The 20,933-nt window shown below is 52.1% G+C and overlaps 9 protein-coding genes across 9 annotated transcripts; 4 read left to right on the top strand and 5 right to left on the bottom strand.

Moving 5' to 3' along the window:
* Positions 1 to 19: 19 nt before the first annotated feature.
* CC77DRAFT_982447 (kynureninase) lies at positions 20 to 2,195 on the top strand. The gene is made up of 3 exons (XM_018536116.1): positions 20 to 609; positions 670 to 731; positions 783 to 2,195. The coding sequence occupies exons 1-3, from the start codon at positions 141 to 143 to the stop codon at positions 1,773 to 1,775; spliced, it is 1,524 nt and encodes a 507-aa protein (XP_018389062.1). The 5' UTR covers positions 20 to 140; the 3' UTR covers positions 1,776 to 2,195.
* On the bottom strand, positions 2,007 to 6,571 carry CC77DRAFT_1091841 (DNA polymerase alpha catalytic subunit A; the record flags this gene model as incomplete). Its single annotated transcript, XM_018529599.1, has 4 exons — positions 2,007 to 3,147; positions 3,199 to 6,053; positions 6,106 to 6,209; positions 6,262 to 6,571. 4 exons carry the CDS (start codon positions 6,569 to 6,571, stop codon positions 2,007 to 2,009), a joined length of 4,410 nt encoding a protein of 1,469 aa, XP_018389061.1.
* Positions 6,572 to 6,779: 208 nt separating this feature from the next.
* Positions 6,780 to 7,935, top strand: CC77DRAFT_1091840 (oligoribonuclease). The gene is made up of 2 exons (XM_018529598.1): positions 6,780 to 6,858; positions 6,905 to 7,935. Exons 1-2 carry the CDS (start codon positions 6,814 to 6,816, stop codon positions 7,451 to 7,453), a joined length of 594 nt encoding a protein of 197 aa, XP_018389060.1. The 5' UTR covers positions 6,780 to 6,813; the 3' UTR covers positions 7,454 to 7,935.
* Positions 7,876 to 9,278, bottom strand: CC77DRAFT_956269 (DUF602-domain-containing protein). Its single transcript, XM_018535504.1, has 2 exons — positions 8,708 to 9,278; positions 7,876 to 8,653 (listed from the first exon to the last, which is right to left on the bottom strand). Exons 1-2 carry the CDS (start codon positions 9,215 to 9,217, stop codon positions 8,204 to 8,206), a joined length of 960 nt encoding a protein of 319 aa, XP_018389059.1. The 5' UTR covers positions 9,218 to 9,278; the 3' UTR covers positions 7,876 to 8,203.
* A 196-nt stretch (positions 9,279 to 9,474) lies between these two features.
* On the bottom strand, positions 9,475 to 12,059 carry CC77DRAFT_616413 (hypothetical protein). The gene is made up of 2 exons (XM_018532459.1): positions 11,267 to 12,059; positions 9,475 to 11,216 (listed from the first exon to the last, which is right to left on the bottom strand). Exons 1-2 carry the CDS (start codon positions 11,831 to 11,833, stop codon positions 9,543 to 9,545), a joined length of 2,241 nt encoding a protein of 746 aa, XP_018389058.1. The 5' UTR covers positions 11,834 to 12,059; the 3' UTR covers positions 9,475 to 9,542.
* A 561-nt stretch (positions 12,060 to 12,620) lies between these two features.
* Positions 12,621 to 13,340, top strand: CC77DRAFT_616329 (hypothetical protein). The gene has a single exon (XM_018532458.1). The coding sequence runs from the start codon at positions 12,719 to 12,721 to the stop codon at positions 13,130 to 13,132; it is 414 nt and encodes a 137-aa protein (XP_018389057.1). The 5' UTR covers positions 12,621 to 12,718; the 3' UTR covers positions 13,133 to 13,340.
* Positions 13,341 to 14,977: 1,637 nt separating this feature from the next.
* CC77DRAFT_1017299 (hypothetical protein) lies at positions 14,978 to 15,722 on the bottom strand. The gene has a single exon (XM_018524382.1). The coding sequence runs from the start codon at positions 15,613 to 15,615 to the stop codon at positions 15,040 to 15,042; it is 576 nt and encodes a 191-aa protein (XP_018389056.1). The 5' UTR covers positions 15,616 to 15,722; the 3' UTR covers positions 14,978 to 15,039.
* Positions 15,668 to 17,209, bottom strand: CC77DRAFT_928570 (hypothetical protein; the record flags this gene model as incomplete). The annotated part of the gene is made up of 3 exons (XM_018534064.1): positions 15,668 to 16,062; positions 16,289 to 16,490; positions 16,610 to 17,209. 3 exons carry the CDS (start codon positions 17,207 to 17,209, stop codon positions 15,668 to 15,670), a joined length of 1,197 nt encoding a protein of 398 aa, XP_018389055.1.
* A 2,733-nt stretch (positions 17,210 to 19,942) lies between these two features.
* Positions 19,943 to 20,843, top strand: CC77DRAFT_1017296 (hypothetical protein). The gene is made up of 2 exons (XM_018524381.1): positions 19,943 to 20,639; positions 20,731 to 20,843. The coding sequence occupies exon 1, from the start codon at positions 20,003 to 20,005 to the stop codon at positions 20,459 to 20,461; it is 459 nt and encodes a 152-aa protein (XP_018389054.1). The 5' UTR covers positions 19,943 to 20,002; the 3' UTR covers positions 20,462 to 20,639; positions 20,731 to 20,843.
* Positions 20,844 to 20,933: the final 90 nt, after the last annotated feature.

Here is a 20,933-nt window from a genome sequence, read left to right as displayed (position 1 = left end):
GAGCCACCAGGCCGTTCCAGTCTTACCCGCCAGAGCTATTTACTTATCGTGCCTGAGAGCTCCATGATAGCGCCATATCATCTCTGCATAAGCTTCTTTTTGTTTGATTCCTGGTAGTCTTTCGTACATCACCAGCGACGATGCCCAAACACTACAATGCATATCTCGAACTTCCACACTCGGAACTTTGCACAGAGGAGTTCGCAAGGAATGAAGACAGAAAGGATGGATTGAGCAAGTTGAGGAACGAATTTGTGATTCCAAGTAAAGGCGACTTGAGAAACAAGAAATTCGGATTTCAGCAAAACTCCTCGGGAGAGGCCGCCGCTACGCGCGAAGACGACAGCGAAGATTCCATATACTTCTGCGGCAACTCTCTAGGACTTCAACCTCGGAGAACAAAGGAATATGTTAACCGTTACCTGGATACTTGGGCATCCAAGGGTGTGTTTGGTCATTTCACGAATTACGAGGGAGGATTACCGCCATGGCTACACATCGACGATGCGATCAAAGACCAGACAGCAAAGGTAGTCGGCGCACTACCTACAGAAGTCGTCATAATGGAGACTTTGACTGCAAATTTGCATTTGCTCATGGCAAGTTTCTGTAAGTGTCCCAGTGAGAACTGCATGTGAGCATGTACTGACTTTGTACACCCACATTAAGACCGACCAACCAAGGACCGGTACAAGATCATCATTGAGGCGAAGGCATTTCCTAGTGATCATGTAGGTTTATGCGAAAATGCTCTCAGCGCTTAGATATTGACTTCTTCGTAGTATGCCGCTCTCTCCCAGATCGCCCACCACAACCTCGACCCATCTGCGCTCATAACCATCGATCCGCCCTCAGCGTCCTCGCCTTACCTTTCCAACGAGCACATACTATCAGTCATATCCCAACATGCGCCAACGACTGCACTGGTCTTGTTACCTGGTATCCAGTTCTACTCGGGCCAGTTCTTCGATATAGAGCTCATAACGCGCCACTGCCGATCGCTGGGTATAACCGTAGGCTGGGACCTTGCCCATGCAGCTGGAAACGTACCACTGAAGCTACATGACTGGAATGTTGACTTCGCAGCATGGTGCAACTATAAATATATGAATGGTGGCCCTGGTGTTATTGGTGGACTGTTTGTACACGAGAGGCATGGAAGAGTGGAGCAAGTGCCTGCAGTTCGAAAAGATGGCACAAACGGCGCAGCGGGTAACAGCACAGAGCTTGCCTACCGACCGCGATTAAGCGGCTGGTGGGGAAGCGATAAAGACAGTCGCTTTCGCATGGAAAACAAGTTCGTGCCAATCACTGGGGCGGGCGGCTTTCAGCTTAGCAACCCTAGTGCATTAGACATGACATCTGTCATGGCTAGCTTAGACGTCTTTGCTTTGACGAACATGGACGCTTTACGGCAGCGGAGTCTCAGGTTGACTGCGTACCTCGAAGCGCGGCTACTAAAGTATGACGGAGGAGAGCCACCTTACAAGATTATTACACCTGCGAATCCGGCGGAGCGTGGTGCGCAGCTCAGTGTGCTTCTCAACCCAGGACTGCTGGACCAAGTTCAACACTATATCGAAGAACGTGGCGTGGTCGTCGATGAAAGAAAGCCTGATGTGCTTCGCGTGGCGCCTGCACCACTGTATAACTCCTTCCACGATATCCATCGCTTTATCACTGTCTTCCACGAAGCTTGTCGTATAGCCGTGAAGGGTGCTGGGCAGAAGGGCGCGCACAATGACAAAATCCCTGAAGGAATCGCGAATGTATGATTGTCCTGTGCGCTATCTCAGGCGGTACCTACTCGTTTTCGAGAGCGATGTAATTTCTAATACTAGTAACACATTATACCCCAGCAATAGCAACTTTCATCATGTCGTATTCAAAAGTTTGATTCAAGAAAGGGAACTCTATGTAGTAGACAAGGTCGCGATCGGGAGCAGGTAAAAGCCGCCACCCGTTTAGGTCGTCGTATGCGAACATGTATCCAAGCATCCTAAGCCCTAAGCCTTAAGCGCAAAAGAGAACAGACTGTCCATCTGCACCCATTGCCTTCCATTCCTCTCCAGCCATCGCTCCACCACGCCCTTGAGTGTACCAAATCTCTCTCTGTTGACTTCCGCCAGCACTTTCATCTTCTCTTTCCTCTCCATATCCTCTGATTTCACACCAGCATCCATCTTGCCTACACGGTCAACATCAAATAACGATTGATAGTACAACAGTTGGTTCCAAACATCGCGTTCCTTGATCTCGTAACTCATCTTGCCCAAGCAGTCGCGAGCGAGACCCTTCGGGCCAAGGCAACGGTGTCCGTAGACAGATATACTACGCGTTCGATTTGAACATTGTGGGTCGTCGCAAAGAACATGACCGGCGTAGTATGACGCGAGGACTTGACGGATAGAAGATTCTAGCTGGGCCACCACGCTGATGTTTTGTAGCAACTTGCCACAGCCTTCAGCGGGACATTGTATTCCACTGTGGGAAATGGTCTGCAATGATGCCGTAGTTGGTGATGTCGAAGAAAGACCCTGGAATGGGAATACAGTTGTACACTCCCGGCAGCGCAGCCACAGTGGCGAGCAAGATTGGAAGCGTACGGAGTCTGGAATTTGCGACTCCAGAGGATGGATTTCTGTGTCTTGTTGCGCACCTCCAGAGACGGTGCTCACGCGATATTTGGAAGTGTCGAGACCGAGACAAGCTGCCAAGAGAGTGACGTTGGTTCCGCTGATGGGAGCACAGAGACGTTCTACTGGTGGTAGAATCTGTTTGTGGAGGTAGTAATCAATATCTGGTTTTAGTCCACTGTCGGCTTTCAGGACTTCATCAACCGGATAGGCGTTCTTTGCTGCGTTTTCGGCCGAACCAGACGATTCACCCGTAATGATGAAGCTCATAACGTCCTTGGCCTTGACGTGTTTGCCCTTTGCCTGAAGGCGAAGTGCGACCTGGACAGATGGCATCGAGTTACCATTGGGATACTCCTTGGGGTTCTTTCCGAGCTGTGTATAGATGGTGTACTTCCGAGCTGGTACGGTGTACTCGCGCATCTGCTTGCTCAGCTCACGGAGATGGTTGTGGATCTTCTCGACGACTACCTCAGGGTCTTCACCGCTAAGGAGGAAGTTAAGTAGTTCCCTACATCTTTGTTAGCGAATTGTACTAGATGTTCGATGCGGCAAGACTTACGTTGACGTCTCCTTCGACAGGGCACAGTATTCTCTGCGTCTCATGTCGAGACCCTTGACTTCAAGTTTCTCGATGTACTTGCCGTCAACAGAGACCATGTTGATGGCGGCGTACTTCTTCTTGGCATGCAATAAGATGCGACGGAAAACGTTGTCGATATCGATCTCCAAAAGTCTGTAGCTGTCGTTGATCTCCCTTTTGAACTCGTTACCCAATTTTAGCGCATCTTGAATGTTGTCGACATTTGTGTTGATCATGACGGAATCTGTATCACCATAAATGACGCGCAGCGCCTTCTCCTCGGCCATGTCCTTAGTCTTCCGAAGAATTTCACGACCCTTGTATGTCGTGAGCATAGCGAGTGGTCGAGCGTAGAACCGAGATTTGGTATATCCCAAGCATCCGTACATAGAGTTGGCAGTAAGCTTTAGAGCCATTTGCTTGATATCCCAGGTGGCCAGCTCATCCGGTGTAGCATCCTTTGCCTTCATAAGCTTCTTCACTTCGCGACGACGCGAGACAAGTGTAGCAATAAGACGCGGCAAAATACCCTGATCTTGGTTCGTGGGAACTTCTGGCACCTTATCGTCATCCTCTGAGAGATCCGATCGCTCCACAGTCGTGAAGCAAATGTTAAACTCCTGGATAATACTGGGGTAAAGAGAGTTGAAGTCCATGACCAGAATGAACTTGTCGTAGAGACCTTTCTCGGGTTCGAAGACGAGACCACCTTTGAACTTGTCTTTCTTCTTTGCGTCCGCACCTTCTTCACCTTCCGCCGCTTCTTCCTCAGCTTTGACCTTGCTCTTGCCCCACTGTTTGTCCGGGCAAATGTACTTGTTCTTGTGGAACTCGTGCAGCAAAATGTACTCGTTACGCTCTGCGCGGGTTCCGCTCAGCGTTCGGGCCCATGAGTTACCTGCCAAGTTGGTGAGAACCTTGGTAAGTGGAAGCATCTGCACTTTTATCGCAATGGCAGCGATGAAGTAGGCATCAGCTTGGCAGTGCTTGATGTAGTTGAGAAGACCCTCCTTCGTTGTCGCCCAGGTCCTCAGTGCAGCTTCGTTATCAAGCTCTTCACGTCGCTTGTTGAGTCCAAGCTGAACCATCTCTTCAAGACTCCACGACTGACACTTTGGCATAAGGGATTTTCCAAGGTCATTCGCCAAATCGCACAGCAAGCGACCAGAAGCTAGTTGCTTTTCAGCAAAGAAACTGCCACCGCCCTTGCCCATACTCTTAGGCCAATCACTTCTCTTAAGTCGTCCAATGCGGTGCCATCCTGGGGTCTTCTTCTCTCGAAGACGGCTTAGCAAGACGCTGTAATCGACGTCGTCTAAGCGATGGCCGACAAGAACATCCGGGTCATGGCGCTGGAACATCGCCATCAACAGACTGAGAAGTTCTTGCTCTGTCTTCTTCATGTACATGTTGCCTTTCACTTTCTCGACTTCTTTATCGAAGCCTGTTGGGAAAGCAGTGCCATTCGGCCGCATGATAGTGAAGCTCTTGCACTGCATTTGATCGACAGGTGTAGTGTCAGTCAGAGAGAAGCTATCGTATATCATAGCACTGGCCACTAGGATCTCCTGCTTGTTGTCCTTGGCATTGAAAGTGGTTCGCAGGGAGAGACTCATGAGGGTCATTGGAGGCGCGTCCAGATTGTCCGACGCGCTCGTGACTGTGATATTGTTGGGTTTGCTCACCAAGACTTCGAGCTTACACCAAGAAGCGTTGGCGACAGCAGCGAAGTCGGGAGCGTCAATCTTGAGCCAGCATGGTCCCATGACGTTCTTCCAAAGAACAAATTGTTCGAAAAGCGAGGTGTTGGTTCCAAAAACATGCGAGAATGTTTCTCCCTTTAAATCAGAGGCTAAAGGCATCTTGTCATATCCATAAAGAAGCTTGAGGTAATCGGCTTCTTTGGGTATGTCGGCCAGTTCGAAAGCGTACTTCCTGGTACATGGCTTGATCTTGTGTAAGTTTACGCGGTGCTTGCTCATTATGGAGTCAACCTCGTCTGATACATCACTCAGACCAACCTCCTCGTCTGTGGTTACTCCTCGGATGTGACGGTACTCTCGGGGCAGAAAGTACAACTTTCGGAGGATGTTATCGACCTTCACAAAGCAACTGACATAGTTGCCTGACTTCTTGTCCTTAACTTTACCGAACAGGCACAAGCTGCCGTTAATTTCAGTGTAGTCGATCCAGAACATGCGTAAGCTGCCGTCCTCTTCCAGCGCATCCTGTGGTTGTATCTTGCCCATACCAGTAGTTGCAGGGGCAGGACTACTCATGACGTTGAGTTTGCTTGTGACATCATTCCACGAAGAAGCATCGACAGGTGCTGTGGAAGGTCCAACAGGTGAGCTGGCAGGTGCGGGATAGTCTTCTTTCTTGATCTTCGCTATCGGTCGTCTGCCGGCCATGTTGACGCTGGCTATTGGCACACCAAGATGTGTCGTGGGTTGAGCCACCTCCATGAGGTCATCTTCTTCCTCTTCTTGTTTAATCGCAGGATGTGCTCTTCGTTCTACGGCTTTAGCAACGGGTGATGATTGTAGTGGAAGGTCGCTCATAGGATGGTCGTCGTCCAGTATGGGAAGGTCATCGTCATCGACGTATGCATTCGCTGCCGGTGGTGTGTCTGGCATGTGTGCGTCTGAACCATTGGTCCGATTTGTTACCGCAGTCGACCGGTTCTCTGATACAGGAGGTGACAGCACGCGTGTTTTCCTTCGCGCCTCTGTCTTTACGGGACGCGTTCGGTTCTTCGAGGAGGGAACGGGGTTTGTGTCGATTTCGCCAAGTAGGTCCTCCATGAAGTCTTTGTCGGCTGCAGTCACAACAGGCTGGATGTGTCAGCGTTGACCCCGCACGAAGTCATGTACTCGAAGAGCTCACCTTGGCCTTTGGTGCCTTTGCAGCATTCTTCGCACTGAAGTACTTGCTAATGCCATTGTCAATCTTTTTTCGCTTCTCCTCGTCTTCTTCGCGTTTCCGTTTGGCTATAACGCGTTAGTACTACTGTTGATTGGCCGTGATTACATCATTTCATACCAGCTTTGCCTTTGGCAGGCCGCTCGTCTTCTCCCTCGCTGTCTGTCGCAGCATAATGGTATTGACCGTGGCCTTCATCCCACTCCTCCCGGCCGTCATCGACATATCCCTCGCCCTCGTCGCCAACAACGAAATCATCTTGATCCAGTCTTCCCCGCACAATCTTCTTATAGCCCTCTTCGTCGACCGTATCGTACAATTGCTCTTCTTCTGCGACTTCGTATGTGGACAAACGCGTCTTGCCTGCCGCACGATTCGCTCGCAGTTCCGCGAGTAGGGCAGCGCCGGTCTTCTTCCCTACACGCGACATGATGTATTACAATGTATAGGTTGTGCGAGTAAAAAGCGAAGTGAAGAAATTGGGGTATCTGGTGCCGTCGAAGGCGTGTTTGGAGGACTGGCGGGACGACAGGTTAAAGTGCAGGAGCGACGCGCTAATCGGCACCGTGCACGCGACGCGACATCCCATTAATCACGCCAAGACGCTACCCCGATTCGTACATTCTATTACTTGCCCACAACGGGCTACATCTTCAACACCACAACATCATCATGGCATCAGTCTCAAAAGCCCCTCTGGTCTGGATAGACTGTGAGGTAGGCTTACTTGTGCTCTTATGCAGTATTTCGTTGACCCTGTTAGATGACCGGCCTGAACACTGATAATGACACTATCATGTCTCTTGCCGCATTTGTCACTGACGCAGACCTCAACATCCTCGACGAAGCAGGCTATGAGGCCATCATTCATCATGAAAAAGAGCAGCTCGACCGTATGGGCGAGTGGTGTACAAGTCATCATGGGCAGTCTGGTCTAACGCAAGCCTGCATCGACTCTGCCACTACCGCCGAAGAAGCAGCAGAGGGCCTACTTGCCTACATCAAAAGATTTGTGCCTGAGCGCCGCACTGCTCTGCTTTCCGGTAGCTCTGTGCATGCCGACAAGTCTTTCCTCGTCAAGCAGCCTTACAAGGTTGTCACCGACTACCTCCACTACCGGATCATGGACGTCAGCAGCATCAAAGAAGCTGCTCGTAGATGGGCGCCCAAAGACACACTCAAGAAGATTCCAAGGAAGAAGATGTTGCATGAGGCACGTGCGGATATTCTGGAGAGTATCGAAGAAGCGAGATACTATCGCGAGGCGTTCTTTCTGAAGCCAGCGAGCACGATAGAGTCGTCAAAAGAATGATGGTGGATTCAGAAGTAGCATGAAAGCCGTATAGTTCTTGGATAAGGCAGAGGAAAGATGAGATGAATTGATACTGCCTACAAGAGATGAGGTGACTGCCTATATACGGCAGTCTATTTGCTGCATACAAAAGGAATGTGAAGACAATCAACCTGGTTGTACATGAGATGGAAGTTGATGGAAACCAGCAACAATCACCCTTGTCTAAACCCTAAAAATCATGCATTAGTATCAAACAGAGCGTCTTCTTGGATTTTGGATTCTGCTACGGCACAAATCGCCTTGCAAGCACTGTTTTGCAAGTGTCACTGCTTCCTATCATGTCCACTGATCTCGCGGCGTGTATAGCGGCGGTCTGTCATGCGCGGATATGCAGCATTCCTGGAAGAATGATAGAAGACATAGTGAGTAAACATTGTAGTGTGGCAAAAACCTAAGAGAGGTATGCATAGGCGATACAGGTTATACAAGAGGTCGAAGAGACGGACATGGGTGTATACCAGAATGTAAAAGTCTAAATACTGGCGGTAGTAGCTCACTATTCACCCCCTTGGTTGACTTGGTGATGCGCGTGGATCTTAAGCAGGAACGCGATTACTCATCGCAGGGTATCATACTCCTGTTCTGCTTGTGCACTAACATATGCCTACTGTGAGGATTGCCAGTAGACTGTCGCTTCATACGTACAAGATGCCTACCATGCATCATGCCGCAGCCTGACTCCGAAGTTTTATCCTCTTCGCCTTGTGCTCATTTCTTTCCAATGCTGAATCCCCTCGTCATGTAATCCGCACTGTTGCCCGCCGATGCCTTATGCTCCGTCTTGTTAAACAAACTATTCACGTTGTCATTTTGCGCCATCTTCCTCCTCTTATTGCGTTCTTTTTGCTCCTCAAGCACCTTTCGTGTTAAGGAGGCCGTGGCAGAGTTCTTGATTCCGTCATTGGCTGATGTTGTCGGGTTTGCTGCACCCTCTTTCTTTGTCTTTCCGTCTCCGCCTGGTAGTGGGGTTTTCGTGGCGCTGTTTTCAGTGGACGCATCGCCGTGCTTACGTTTCTTCTTGCTTCCGGGCGCTTTCTTGAGCGCGTGTGTGAGGCCCTTGTCCTTCAATACTTTCATACGTAGATTCAATCGCGCGATATCGGTTGGTGTGGTGGGTAAGATGGGTATGATATCGTTCTCAGCGTACGGTTCGTTGCACTGGTAGCAAATCAGTCGTCGTGTCTTGAAATGGTCAACGCAGCAAATACATACTGTCAAACACGTGCTCTCGCCGACTTCCTTAACGACACTTCCCGCAAAGGCATGTCCACAAGGAACAACATACACAGCCTTACTCCCAAACCCTAGCCTCTCTCCAGTAATGGGACATTTCCATTTCTCACCTAGAGTCTTCTGTACCTCACCACCGTCTTTCTCCTCAATTTCAAACTTGACTTCGACCACGTCTTTCAGACCCTTGACCCTATCCCCGAATGTGCCTAATTCTGAATCTTTGACGCCTGCGATCTTCTTCATCTCCGTCTTTTCTGCGTCATCTTCTTCTTTTAGCAAGAACTCGATGATGGAGTCCTTGTTGTACAGAATACCAGCAGCATCGGAAACTACGGGGCGGGCAAGAGGCTTGCGCGTCAAAGGATCAGTGGACCAGGCGTATTCTTGTTGTTCGGTTTGCGCCTCTTTGATCTGGGCGGTTGTGAGAGCTTTAGCGGCTTCCTTTACGAGTTCGCTACGTTTCGGAATCGATCCACCGTCGTTGCCCATCGCGTAGGGCTTGGCTAAGACTGGATGTGGTTGCGCGCGGATTGATGTGAGAGCGTTGGTGAGAGGCCGAGGGTATGCGGCGAAGCGCGGAGGTTTGAGTAGTTTTGGGACGTGCACGTGCCAGCTCCCATCCAAGGGTATGAGGGAATACCTAGCTAGGACCCTGATAGAAACAGATTGCATATTATGAGAGGATAGCTCGATAGTGATTTGATCTGCGCACTGTGCTGGATGCTATGTCTCTACCTTTGAAGGTTATACTGATGTTATACAAGAAAGGTATGTATTGCACTCCTCATGTCGCAACGCCTCATAAGTGTCATATCTACATGTCCCTCAAATCTCCAGACTTGTCAACCGCCGGAGACGTGTATCCCTTCCTTCGCTCGAATGGTTTCGCTGGTCTTGCTGGTCGCGACGGTCTCTTCAGCGGCCTTTTCCATTCCTTCTTCCATGACGGTCTGGCCTCGCCTCGGTCCCCTTGTCTCACTTCGTCCGGTTCCATTCTGTCGTCTGCTTGGCTGTCCTCTTTCCGCAGATACCCATGCAAATCTGCCTCTTGATCCTCAGCATTCGTTTGTCCGCCCTTGAACATCACCCTCTGGATAAATGCAGAGAGTCTTGCTCTCTCTTTTTCGAACGGGCTCTTCAACTCCTCGGCGATTAGATTCGAGAACAGCAACTTGTCGTATACGCCATGGACTTTCTTCAGAGCATCGATGGCATCTTGTCTTGCTTCGCCCTTCAGATACTGAGGTCCACGACGCCCTGCGTACTTGGTTTGCCCTGCACCAACCCCCACTTGAAGACGGATATTCTTTACGAGGGGATTAAGTAGAGTGAGGGCATCGATAAAATCCGAGCCTTTGGCTAAGGGGAAAGAGATAACAAGCCCAGCATACATAGTAACAGTCTTGGGATCTGCGTCTTCCAGTGTCTTGGACATCATACCCAAGATCTGGCCTCCATTCTTCAGCGAGTTGTGGTTGTTTTTGTCGCGGACGCAGGTACTCATTGCGATCCTGAATGTACCAGGTGGAGGCCTGATGGCACGATTCATCATATCCTGCTGCAGGACTTGGACTGCAGCACTAGAGGCGCGGTTCTGACGGAGATTACGCAAACGCATGTTTAGGTTATTTAAGTCGGGAGTGATTTTATACGTTGTAGGGTCGGTCAAGAGGTCCCAGTATTCCTGAGCTGCCTTATTCGCTACAACTTTTTGGCATGCTTCCTGGACTAAGGAGAGTGTGTTGTTGCCTGGTCGAACGTAAATGAGGGGGCTCGATACTGCACTACCTACGCCCTGAGGCGTCAGAGCTAGGAACTCGTCGCCACGCGCAGGGACATTATCAGGGGAAAGATGGTCATCATCGATACGATACTGTTCGGGTACGTTGGGAGCTCGCACGTGTGGAAGGCCGGCGCCTTGTCGCTCCACCGAGCCTAGTCGGGGAACGAGCCGCGGTATGTCCATCGTCTGCTCCACCAGCGAGAGTACGTCGTCCCAGTCTCGCGGCCGACTGCCGATCAGCAACAATCTTCCCATTGCACAGACAAGCTCTTCGTCAATGGCGAGATCTGCGCGTCTCCATCTCCCGATAATATCTTCCCACATGCGGCGCCCTTCCATAATTCCACGCTCTCTCCTCGCAGCCGTCTCGTCTTCGCTCTCTCCTTTGGGCGCGTCTACCAACAAACTTTGCCGTATAGCGTTAAGTATGGTGATGTATGTGATGGCATTGGCTGCCGCTGGCCCGTTTTCTGGTATCTTTCCAGCCACCCCCCATAAAGCATCCATGTCGCCCGCTCTTGCGCACACTTTCAGCGCAGCGTTCGTGTGCATGATCGACGGTTCGACTCGTGAGTTGGGTGCGGAGAGCGAGTGGTAGATAGAGAGTGCTTTACTGAGAACCCCAGATGTATGCGCATTCCACGAGAGGCCTCTGAGGAGTATAGTATATGTGTAGGAGTCGGGGAATTGTGCGCGTTTCTTCATCTGCGGCGGGTCAGCATTGCCCCTCATGACTTGGTGTAGGCTGTGCGTACATCGTTGTAGACCTTGATCGCATCGTTGACTCTCTCTTTAGCCAGGTAGTGGTCAATAATATGGTTCCAACTGACAATGCACTGCATGGAGTGGCTCGCCATGCGCACCAATTGCAGCATCTCCTCTGCCTTATCCTTTTTTAACTCGTTCCTCACAAACGTCGCCAGCTCCAGCGGATCCTGCAAATACCGCAACTCCCTCTTCCTCCTGTTCCATTCGCTATCTGACATGGACGGGTCTCGCCGGCCAAGTCTCGCTAGATTGGGTGTCTCGTCAACCGGATGTCGTGAAGGCGTTTGCCGCAGCGCCGCCGTTTCTCTCCTCTTCCGATTTGCTGCGAAAGCCGAGTTCTTGAAATGATCTTCTTCATCTCGTGATGTCCCTTGGGCCTCGCTCGAATCTGCAGACTTCTCGTACTCTGCTCTGGTGGCATTGCGGGTGGATAGCAGCCGTTGCTGGCTCCGTTGCAGAAGAGGATTTACATTACGGCGGAGGCGTTGCGCATTGATGGTTGGGACGTCGAGCGCTTGTATGCATCGCCAAAGGCACGCGCGGCAGTTCAGCATCAGGTCGAGGGAGCGTTTCGTTATGCACAAAGGGCATGGGACGTTCTAGTCAGGAAAAGTTCCCAATTCCGTAGCGCAAAACCACCGGGCCGAACCATGGCACACGTGATGACCCGAGCACTGCACCGTCCGAGCCGAAAAGGAGCCTCATCTGCTCGCGTGCTACCCAAGAGAGCATTAGCAGGCCCAGTTTGCCGCTATGCGACGCGCCGCCTCCAAACCGTCCACGCGAAGAAGCAATCCAGCCTAGATCAGACTTCCCGCGCCCACGCCTCACTCTAGCAGCAAAACCATGCCTACCGCCTACAAGGCTGAACCTACACTACGCGCCTCCGAGTCTACGGAGCCGAACCAGCACTATAACGCGGGAGCCCGAGCCCGCCAGGCGCACCACTGTCATAGGGCTTACTTCGATCCTTCGCTCCAAGTCCCGCGACCAACAAGCAAGCAAACTAAAACTGCCGCAGAATGCCTGGCTTGCGGCAGAGTGTCATGCTAGCGCAACGTGACATGTTGCGTAGCCTCGCTGCTCGTCCTGTCTTTTTCCTTTGTTTACCAAGACTGCCGTAATATAGCGACAACCTACACCAGTTAATACCGGACACCAGAACGGATCCGACTGATGCTCTTGCTCTTCTGATCGGTGAGACAAGTATGCACATCAAGCACCGGAGCATTAGTCCTCTCATAGCAGAGCCAACGTGGCGGGAGGATTAGGGTTCAAAGGGGTCATGTAAGTAAGCCTGGTAGTCGGCTGTTTTGGTGCGACGCGATCCGTACGTGTGGCATTATGTGGCAGGGAGGATTGCGTGATTAGCTTTGTGCGAGGCAACGTTGGCGCTCCTATGGACGGAATTCTAGGCCGCTGTTGTTGTGCTTCGTACGATGGGAGGCTGTTGTGCTGGGTTGTATGAGAGGTGGTTGTTGTCGTTATGGGTGCTCGGAAGTGGTGCAGAAGAGACATCTATCGTGGTGGTCACCATCCAAACCCTTCAGATTAAACAATCGTCATGTGCATCCACAACTGTCAACTTTGTCATGTTCACGTATCTCGCTGCTTTGCCTTGCCAACAAAGGTCCGACAGTAGTACAGCGTCAGCAGGCGCACGCCCACATTCAGGACCCTCGTCCCCTCGTGGCATCGGGACCAAATCCTTCAGCCCCAGCTACTGCTGTGTAATGTGTGCAACCCAGTCCTTGACACGACCACGCCGCAAACCAGCAGTAGTAGGACAGCGAGCGTATGCACACCATCCTGCTAGTTTCCGCCGTCAGATCATGGGCTGGCGGCGCCGTTGATGTCTATCACGCCAGCCAGCGCCTTTTGCTCCCCTGGCTAGCTTTCAAGCCAGCTGCCCCAGTGCCCTTTGTAACGGCGCGCCCAGAAAAGAAACAAGGGCCAGCGCTCGGGGCATCAAAGTAGTCTCATCGGACAACGGTCTGATGTGCCGCTAGACGGCGATCTTGCAGATGCGGTCTTGCGAGATGTTAGCGTATCCTGAGGTTTTGTAGTCGACTTCGCATGACATGCGCACATTTGAATACGGGTATTTTGCGGAAGTTGTTGCGAGGATCATGAACGTCGCCGATGTTCAGCTTCTTTGTTGAGTTGCCCATCCTGGCATTTTGCTGCAGAATTTTCTTTCCCTTTGGCGCGGCGCTTTGCCGGTGACCCAGGAAGAGGCGTCATCACTCATGCGCTTTCGGATGATATTGCCCAACGCGATCACCGTCGGAATCTTTGTTCCAGCGTGCCGCGGAGAGAACAGGCAACAAGCCACAATTCTCCAGTCTTGTAAACTGCCTTTGCTGTGTGGAGATGAGAGCCATGGAAGATTTTGCCAGCCATACGTTAATCGCATGTTTTTTCTTGGTGCAGTATCTGTCATGGCGTCGGCGCTCGCATGACCACGCAAAAGTGGTCTTGGAATTGCTTCGTGTGATTGTAATCGATGACATGGTGTTACAGGCCACACGCCTCTCCCATCTCATTCTCAATAACACCGAGCAGCTAATACGTACTCTCGTCATCCTATTAGCATTTAGGACAGCCACTTATCGTTACACAAAGTCACCTGCAGGCACACTCTGCTGCACGCAAGACAACCACACGCATGCCCATCCCATTGGCACACCGAGGAGCATCCGCCTATGCCGCGATCTTCGTCTGCACATCTTGACTGCCACTTCGGCATGTGATTAATATATCTTGACGACACAACTATTATGCAGCCACAATTTCATACGTCCTTCCTATCGACATTCCGCGCCTTCCTCATTCGACACGAAGAGTGCGCCTCAAAACTCAGTCGAACCCAAACGGTACTTTCCACCAACCCCGGACACAGGATTCCCCTCCTTCTAGTATTATCGGTAATATGCGTCATTATCAGCGTAATACAGTCTGTCTAAAACCATTTTGCGACATGTCCATGTGCAATCGATTGGCTGTTCGTGTTCAAAATATTCAACATGACACCCCTGCTTTGGACGAATCAGTGCACAAGCCGGGGAATGCAGAGTGAGTTGTGCCCTTGAGCAAGGTGACACTTGGGGGATTTGCTGTTGGCCTCAGAGTGGTTGTGGTCTGATGTCTTGATGCAAAATTAAATCCGAGACGGGGGAATGCTCGGGCAGTTGACTTGCACTTTGCGTACGTGGCGGCAGGCATGCGAGTGATGGTGTGAAGAGGTGATCATCGCTGCGAAGACATGGACAAGCATGTTGTGCCAGAGCCCGGAGATTCAGAGAAGCGAGGCTTACCTTGTAAATCCATGCTATCCATAGCGAGCCTTGAAACGCGCACAGACAATTCGTATCAGAAAGCGTACCCAGATGCGCATATTCCGTTCGTGAAACAAGAACACCACGTATAAACCAGCAACTGAATTAAACTGGTAGGCAGGTCGGGCAGCCACGGCCATGTTGGGATACAAGGCACGACTGGTCATAGACGTACACGGCGACATCTTGGCCAGGTAGTGGTAAAGTTCGGTCACAGCGTCATCTTGTTGCACGCTCTGATTTGTCTCCAGCGACACCATCCGATCATGCGACAGTATAACATGCAAAGCACACGATGCAGAGTTGGGCAAAAGCTGGAGGTCAGCAAGATAGTGATTCACAGACCACTTTGCGATGGTTCGTTCCACGTTGCTTGTACGAGAACACAAAGGCGGGCAGGCAGGCTCCAATGATATCCAGCATCATGTGCAAAGAATGACACGGAGAGCGAATAATCTGAGAGTAAGCACAATAGCAAAGAAAAGGGCCGTAACCAGTGGCGAACTAATTGAAGGAGAAATTGAATAATTGTTTCTTGTTTCGAACGCCGATTCACATGCAATCGTTCTAACCCCAAATGAAAACTGTTTGAACCAAGGAATTTTGGAATGCCTCTGATCCATGACAATAAAAGACGTAAAGAGGAATACATGTGACGCGGAATGCATAACGTATGCCCAAGCATTCGTCTTTACGACATCTCCAGTGGTATCCTCAGAACATTGTACTGACTCTTTCGCGGTATCGATCATGGAGCCGTATCCATGTTGAGCATGATGACTCAAGTAATCTCCATCGTAGACACCATCAACTAGAAACATACAACCGCCGCCGCCGCCAAGTGAAAATGCAAGCACCACCCGAGAGGAAAGATGATGTATCCGTCGCATAAGCTCGCGACACAGACGCAAAGAACCACCATAAGGAGACTCGTCAAGACTCGCTTGCTCTGGACAACGATACAAGCGAGTGCGCTTTTGGTATACCTCATCCCTCATCGTCCTCGAACAGATGATGGAGGGGGTCGGCTTCTGAATTGGCAGAGAGTTCCTAATGACTCTGCTGGTACATCTGTGGGTTTTGTCCGTACGGCGATTGTGGGTAACTGCTGTTGTTACTATTTGGACTGTTGTACGCATTACTGTTGGGGGTGGCATACTGAGCCATGCCCTCAGGAAGACCTGGACTCTGCGTGCCGTACTGAGGGGCAGTGCTGTTACCAGAGGCCGCAGGTTGGTACCCGATGGGTGGGAGTTGGGGGTGTTGAGGAGGTTGTCCAGGGACACCAACTGCCTGTCGCATCTGTCCATAGACAGGTGCCTCAGGAGCGCCTCCCTCGTGGGCGCGCTGCTGCACGTCGGCCCGGTGTCGCTCTTCGTCGGCTTTGCGCGCAGCCTCCTCCTCCTTCTTCTTCGCTTTCCACTCCTTGCGGATTTCCTTGAATTCTGGAAGGATAAGTTAGCATACTATAATATAGGTGTTAAGATGCCAAGATAATTGGGCAAGGGTCGACAGCTGTTAGCTTCGGTCGTCAGAAGCTACCCAGTGCGGCGGGGATACGACCATTATGGCGCTGCACCAGCACGATCCCAAGGGCTAACCTAGTGCACTAGTTTTGCAAGGGCCACAACCACAACAGCAGTTGTTAAACCGTGAATAGAAAGAACATACCTTCAGGAGTGCGCTTTTGGCCGTGCGATTGCATCGTGACGTGCGCATTCAGATGGTTCAGAGTACCGTAAGCCTTCTCGCAACCGTTCCACCCACACTTGTACATGCGTTCAATTTCTTCATATCGCCGACGTGGTCGCTTGTGTTGTTGTGCGCCAGGAATGGGTACAAATGAATAAACTGTGGATAGAGGGTGTCCTCCCTAAACAGACCTGTCAGTTCTTAAGATTCAACCATGGGTGTGACAAGCAAATAGCCTAGCATCATGCGCATTCAACGCATCCCTATTACCTGTCTGACGTGCGAAACTAGTTGACTTACTGTAGGTGGTCGCTGGACTGGAGAGACCATTGCAGGCGCGGGCGGGCCTGAAGTCGCAGGGTGCCCATAGTGCATACCCGGCTGGGGGTAATGGCCTGCCCACTCAGGTCGCGAGGCATATCCCATTGGTGTTTGGGGTTGCCCTGGGTAGTGCTGCATGTCGTGGTGAGGTGTGTAAGGCGAGTATTGCTGCTGATGGCTTGCGTATGTCGGGCTCGTCTGCGCGGCAATTGATGGATCTATAGGAACATCCGAGTCAGACTTGAGTTGTTGTGGTGATTGATGGCCATTTGTTTGACCATCTGGGATAGGCATTGACGGACTCTGTTGTTGCGCCATACCACCGGGAGCTTGCCCTTGAGCGCCGGGTTGATACGAACGTTGAATGTACTCCGGAAACGACCCTGATCGAGCCGATGAAGGATTCAGACTGTAGTCTGAATTCGGGGTGAGGTTGGAGGAGCGAGGATCTGGTCCTGGTGGAGGGTATTGCGCAGCAGATGCTTGATCTGCAGAGGTTCCCTCAGAAGCTGGTTCAGGAAAGGTTGGGTAGGGCGAGCTCAAACCTGACTGCGGGTAGTCTGCTTGCCGTGCGTCCATAGACTGTGTAGATTGGCGAGGTGTCGAGGGTAGCTAGGCTCTAAGCTGAGGTTGGATGGTTGGATGCGTGCGCCCACGAGGAGGGATGGCTGCAGAGATATGTCCGTCGCAAACCGTCTTCGGATGATTTGCCGCGGTCTGTGGAAGACAGGCAGCTAGAGCGTATAAAGACGTAGCCTCAGTCGAGCCAAGAAACGCACAGCCAGAAAACCGGAGAAGCAATGTGGTCAGGCCGTGAGTAGCGTGGAAGTTAAACGCGGATGATTTGCAGACGGTGTGTTTTCCACGACGCCCAGGTGGAGGACAAGCAGTTCGGCAAATATGCACCGTCGAAAAGATAACGCACGGAAGGCGCAAGCTCGAGGGCACCGGGGCAGGGGAGAAGGTTAGCGGGAAGAGATCTCTCGAATCGCGGAGCAGTTGGCGCGATGCAGAGTGAAGTGCAACGCAAAGGTTACACAATCGGTGCTAGGTTGACGAGCTTGCACTGCGGGTCTGCTGGGGCGAGAGTGAATTTGGAACACAGCTAGTGACAGCGCGACCTAAAGGCCTTTTAGACTGAGTGGCGCGCGATGCGGATTGGCCACCAATGGATCGGCCTGGAGAGACTGACGGCTTACCCAGCAGGCCTTAGCACACCTGATGAGGTAACAGACGACCGTAGCGGCGAAAACCAGGATGCCAGCTTAGTCGGTAAAGCCGAGCCGTGACAGTGGGAATGGGTACTGTTCTGGGTTACGGGCCTAGGACGAGGTTGGGATGGCGCAAGCAGCAAAGTGTGGGACGCAGGACTGCTCGAGGGTGGGCGTTTTAGTGTGAGAGGGGCGTGCGGGTCCGTGTAGAAGTGGCGCTAGTGACGAAGAAACCGGGTTTGAGTGCGCTTGTTCGCCGAGAGTGAATGGGTGCGCAGGCGGCCACAGAGGTGGTCGCTGTGGATGCGCGTCGCTGACTGGCTCCGCAGATACTGATGATGGGGCAAAACACAGTCGGCCCGTTGTTGAGTCGATGATTGAAAGTTTCGCTCACACTCTGGTTCTCCCAGCCCTCGCCGTTCCCAGAAAGCTCAACTAGGCCGAGCGTGCCGAGCGATCAGCCTCTTGTCCGGCCGCCGGGCTTTCCGTGCAAGTTCAGAGTCTCGAGGCAGCGCGCTCCGGGCACGAGAGCGAGATGCTGCTCGGAAGCTCGCGCAGCTGCTCCACGGAGGTGGACCGTCAAGGGTGGGCGATCTGGTGCGTTTTGTTACGGGCGCGAGTGACTCGCGTCGTGGCAGGACAGAGGCTGCGCACAGGATGCGTATAAGTGCTGTGGGGTGCCTTAGTGACGAACGCGCCGGGAGGGCGGCGATCGCGTTGCTGGTGGCAGTTGCACGTGTAGCAGCTTTGGAGGCGCGCGACTTGGTGTGCCTGGGGTTGCAAGCTATCGCCGGTGACGGCAGCGTTAGAGCCAGGTACCGTTCGGGCTTGATGATGGTGGTTGAGCTGGGTCAGATTCGCGATGTAGGCTAGAGTGAGGGCTAGCACAAAAGTTGGTTAGACAGCTGAGGCAGGCGCTAGTGAGAAAAATAGTCCGAGTGGGCACGGTGTTCTGGGTTGACTAACCGTGACGTACTGACCGCCCTTTGCACCCGTTTGCAATGTGCAGGCTCCAGCGACCCCGGCAGCCAGCCTCGGCTTCTGCCCATGTCGTGGCCGCCGGGCGTCGCCCTCGTGGTGCTGGTGCTGGTGCTGGTGCTGTCGCAAGACGTGCAAAGAAGAAACAGGCGATGCCATGAGGCTGAAAGCTAGCTCCTGGCGCTAGACGCGGCATGGTACAGTCGCGCAAGGCCTAGTACCCAAACCACGTTAGATAAACCCCAAGATATAGACGTCGCAGAGAACACTGCGAATGCCTCTCGACAACATCTCCCAAGCTGCTCACCACACCGGCCACGACACCCTCACGACACGGCCGGGCTTTTGCGGGCCTCGGCAAGAGCGGCCTGCAAAACGTCTGCATGCAAATATTGGACACGGCACAGACCTCGACGAGCGGCAATAATGCCCAATGCGTCAACAAGAGCGAACCTCCAACCGACCTCTCCATTGCGGTGTGTGAAAGCGAAAAGCAACATGCGACGGAGACGCGCCGACGGCCTCTTTGTCCGTGGCCGTCGTGACTGTCGCTCGCGTCGTCTTTTGTGATGCCCCTTCGTAATCTTATCCAAGCCCTTGAGATGGCGGAGAGCTGACTTGTCCGTCCATGGCGGTTAATCTCCATCAACTGACACAATTGCCCACACCAGCGGTAAGAGCCCAAGAGTTTATCCCCTCGCCGCGGTTGCCATGATAGGCACGCTTTTCAGCCTTTCGAGACCCACCAAATCACATCCTCTCCGTCTCTTATTGCGTGCGTGCTTTCACTCTCGCTCTTATTTCCGCTTTCGCACCCTCACATCTCAGCACATCAGTGCACACAGCATCGTGACTTTTTCTTATGCTGATGACAGTCAACCCTTGCCCTCTTGTCAGCAGACCCAAGATATATGCGTCTCTCCAAGTTAGTGGGCCTTGCAACCGCTTGGCTTCGAGTGCACCAAAACGTTCAAGGTTGGTCGGCTAGCATTGTGTCGCGCTGCTGTCAGCCTGCGAAAAGTGGGTCCCTGACATCTCGTGTATCTTTGCTTCTGCACGCTGCAGTGTGCCAGTCTCATCCGTCGTGCAGCACCATGGGCCGCCGCCTTCCTCGTCATATCCATCACGTCGCATTGCATCAACAAAGCGGCCTGCTGTTTCTCTGCTACTAACCCGAAGAGTCATGTACCGTTTCGACAACAATGACAGCCTCAAAGACATGCTCAGGTACACACCTCCCCACGGTCTATGCCTGATCCGGTTGTCCGCATCCGATGAGCCCCAGTCCCAGCCACTCACATGCCACGGTCGTTTCTGCAAACATCCGATCAATGTGCTCGTCATAGATGTTCCTATCCTGCCTGACATGTCCCTGGCGACTAGAATTCTGCTTGTTTCCCTGGTAGAATGTCTGCACCAGAACTCAAGCAACAGCTTGCTGACTTTTTACATGATTGGGCATGCAAGACCAAGACTGATCGGACCCAGGATCATACGAACAGATGCCGCTAGCTATCGCACGCACATGCGCCGTCGAACGGGAGCGGGAAGTAATCTCGATCACAGCGCGAACACCACGCCGCGAATAAACTATAGCAACTCCAGACTTCTGATGCTTCTAATCCCTTTCACAATGTTCTAGCGCATGTACTGTAGCACCGAGACACAGTCTGAAATCTTCCCGAGAACGACCTGGGTCCCATTCTGCAACTAACTCTGTTGCACATATTCACTCAGCTCAAGACTAGTCCAGCGGTTGTTACTCCGACCGCCTATGTCATCGCAGCTACATTGAGATTTGCAATATCAAAGAGACAATGGTGAGGATATTGCATGCCGCGCAGTACCCAGCCACTGCTGCTAAGTCCCAAAGACAACGTATTCTTAGCCACGGCTAATGTCTGGTGAAAGTTGGGCGAGCGAGTCACACAACAAGGGCATCCCCTGCCCACAATCCAATGTGGGTCTGTGGCGGTTCCATGTCTTCGGTGGAATAGATCCGCCGTGCGTCGCTCACGTGGAGAAAACCGTACGGAGATGTCCTATGAAGGTGAGTGAGACCTTCTTCGGTGGTGACGAGGAAGGCTGACGACAGCATAAAATTCGCTCACACT

This window comes from Alternaria alternata (genome assembly GCF_001642055.1).
Source record: "Alternaria alternata strain SRC1lrK2f unplaced genomic scaffold CC77scaffold_4, whole genome shotgun sequence".
Lineage (NCBI taxonomy): Eukaryota > Fungi > Ascomycota > Dothideomycetes > Pleosporales > Pleosporaceae > Alternaria > Alternaria alternata.
This window is presented reverse-complemented; position numbering and strand designations above follow the sequence as displayed.

Bases quoted from the DNA above. Each gene is read 5' to 3' on its own strand.
- CC77DRAFT_982447 (XM_018536116.1), top strand. From the start codon at position 141: ATGCCCAAACACTACAATGCATATCTCGAACTTCCACACTCGGAACTT. The intron at 610-669 runs GTAAGTGTCCCA...ACCCACATTAAG, and splicing joins TTTGCTCATGGCAAGTTTCT to ACCGACCAACCAAGGACCGG. The intron at 732-782 runs GTAGGTTTATGC...ACTTCTTCGTAG, and splicing joins AGGCATTTCCTAGTGATCAT to TATGCCGCTCTCTCCCAGAT.
- CC77DRAFT_1091840 (XM_018529598.1), top strand. From the start codon at position 6,814: ATGGCATCAGTCTCAAAAGCCCCTCTGGTCTGGATAGACTGTGAG. The intron at 6,859-6,904 runs GTAGGCTTACTT...TGACCCTGTTAG, and splicing joins TGGTCTGGATAGACTGTGAG to ATGACCGGCCTGAACACTGA.
- CC77DRAFT_956269 (XM_018535504.1), bottom strand. From the start codon at position 9,217: ATGGGCAACGACGGTGGATCGATTCCGAAACGTAGCGAACTCGTAAAG. The intron at 8,654-8,707 runs GTATGTATTTGC...ATTTGCTACCAG, and splicing joins GCGAGAGCACGTGTTTGACA to TGCAACGAACCGTACGCTGA.
- CC77DRAFT_616413 (XM_018532459.1), bottom strand. From the start codon at position 11,833: ATGCTGAACTGCCGCGCGTGCCTTTGGCGATGCATACAAGCGCTCGAC. The intron at 11,217-11,266 runs GTACGCACAGCC...GACCCGCCGCAG, and splicing joins CGATCAAGGTCTACAACGAT to ATGAAGAAACGCGCACAATT.
- CC77DRAFT_616329 (XM_018532458.1), top strand. From the start codon at position 12,719: ATGGGAGGCTGTTGTGCTGGGTTGTATGAGAGGTGGTTGTTGTCGTTA.
- CC77DRAFT_1017299 (XM_018524382.1), bottom strand. From the start codon at position 15,615: ATGAGGGATGAGGTATACCAAAAGCGCACTCGCTTGTATCGTTGTCCA.
- CC77DRAFT_1017296 (XM_018524381.1), top strand. From the start codon at position 20,003: ATGTACCGTTTCGACAACAATGACAGCCTCAAAGACATGCTCAGGTAC.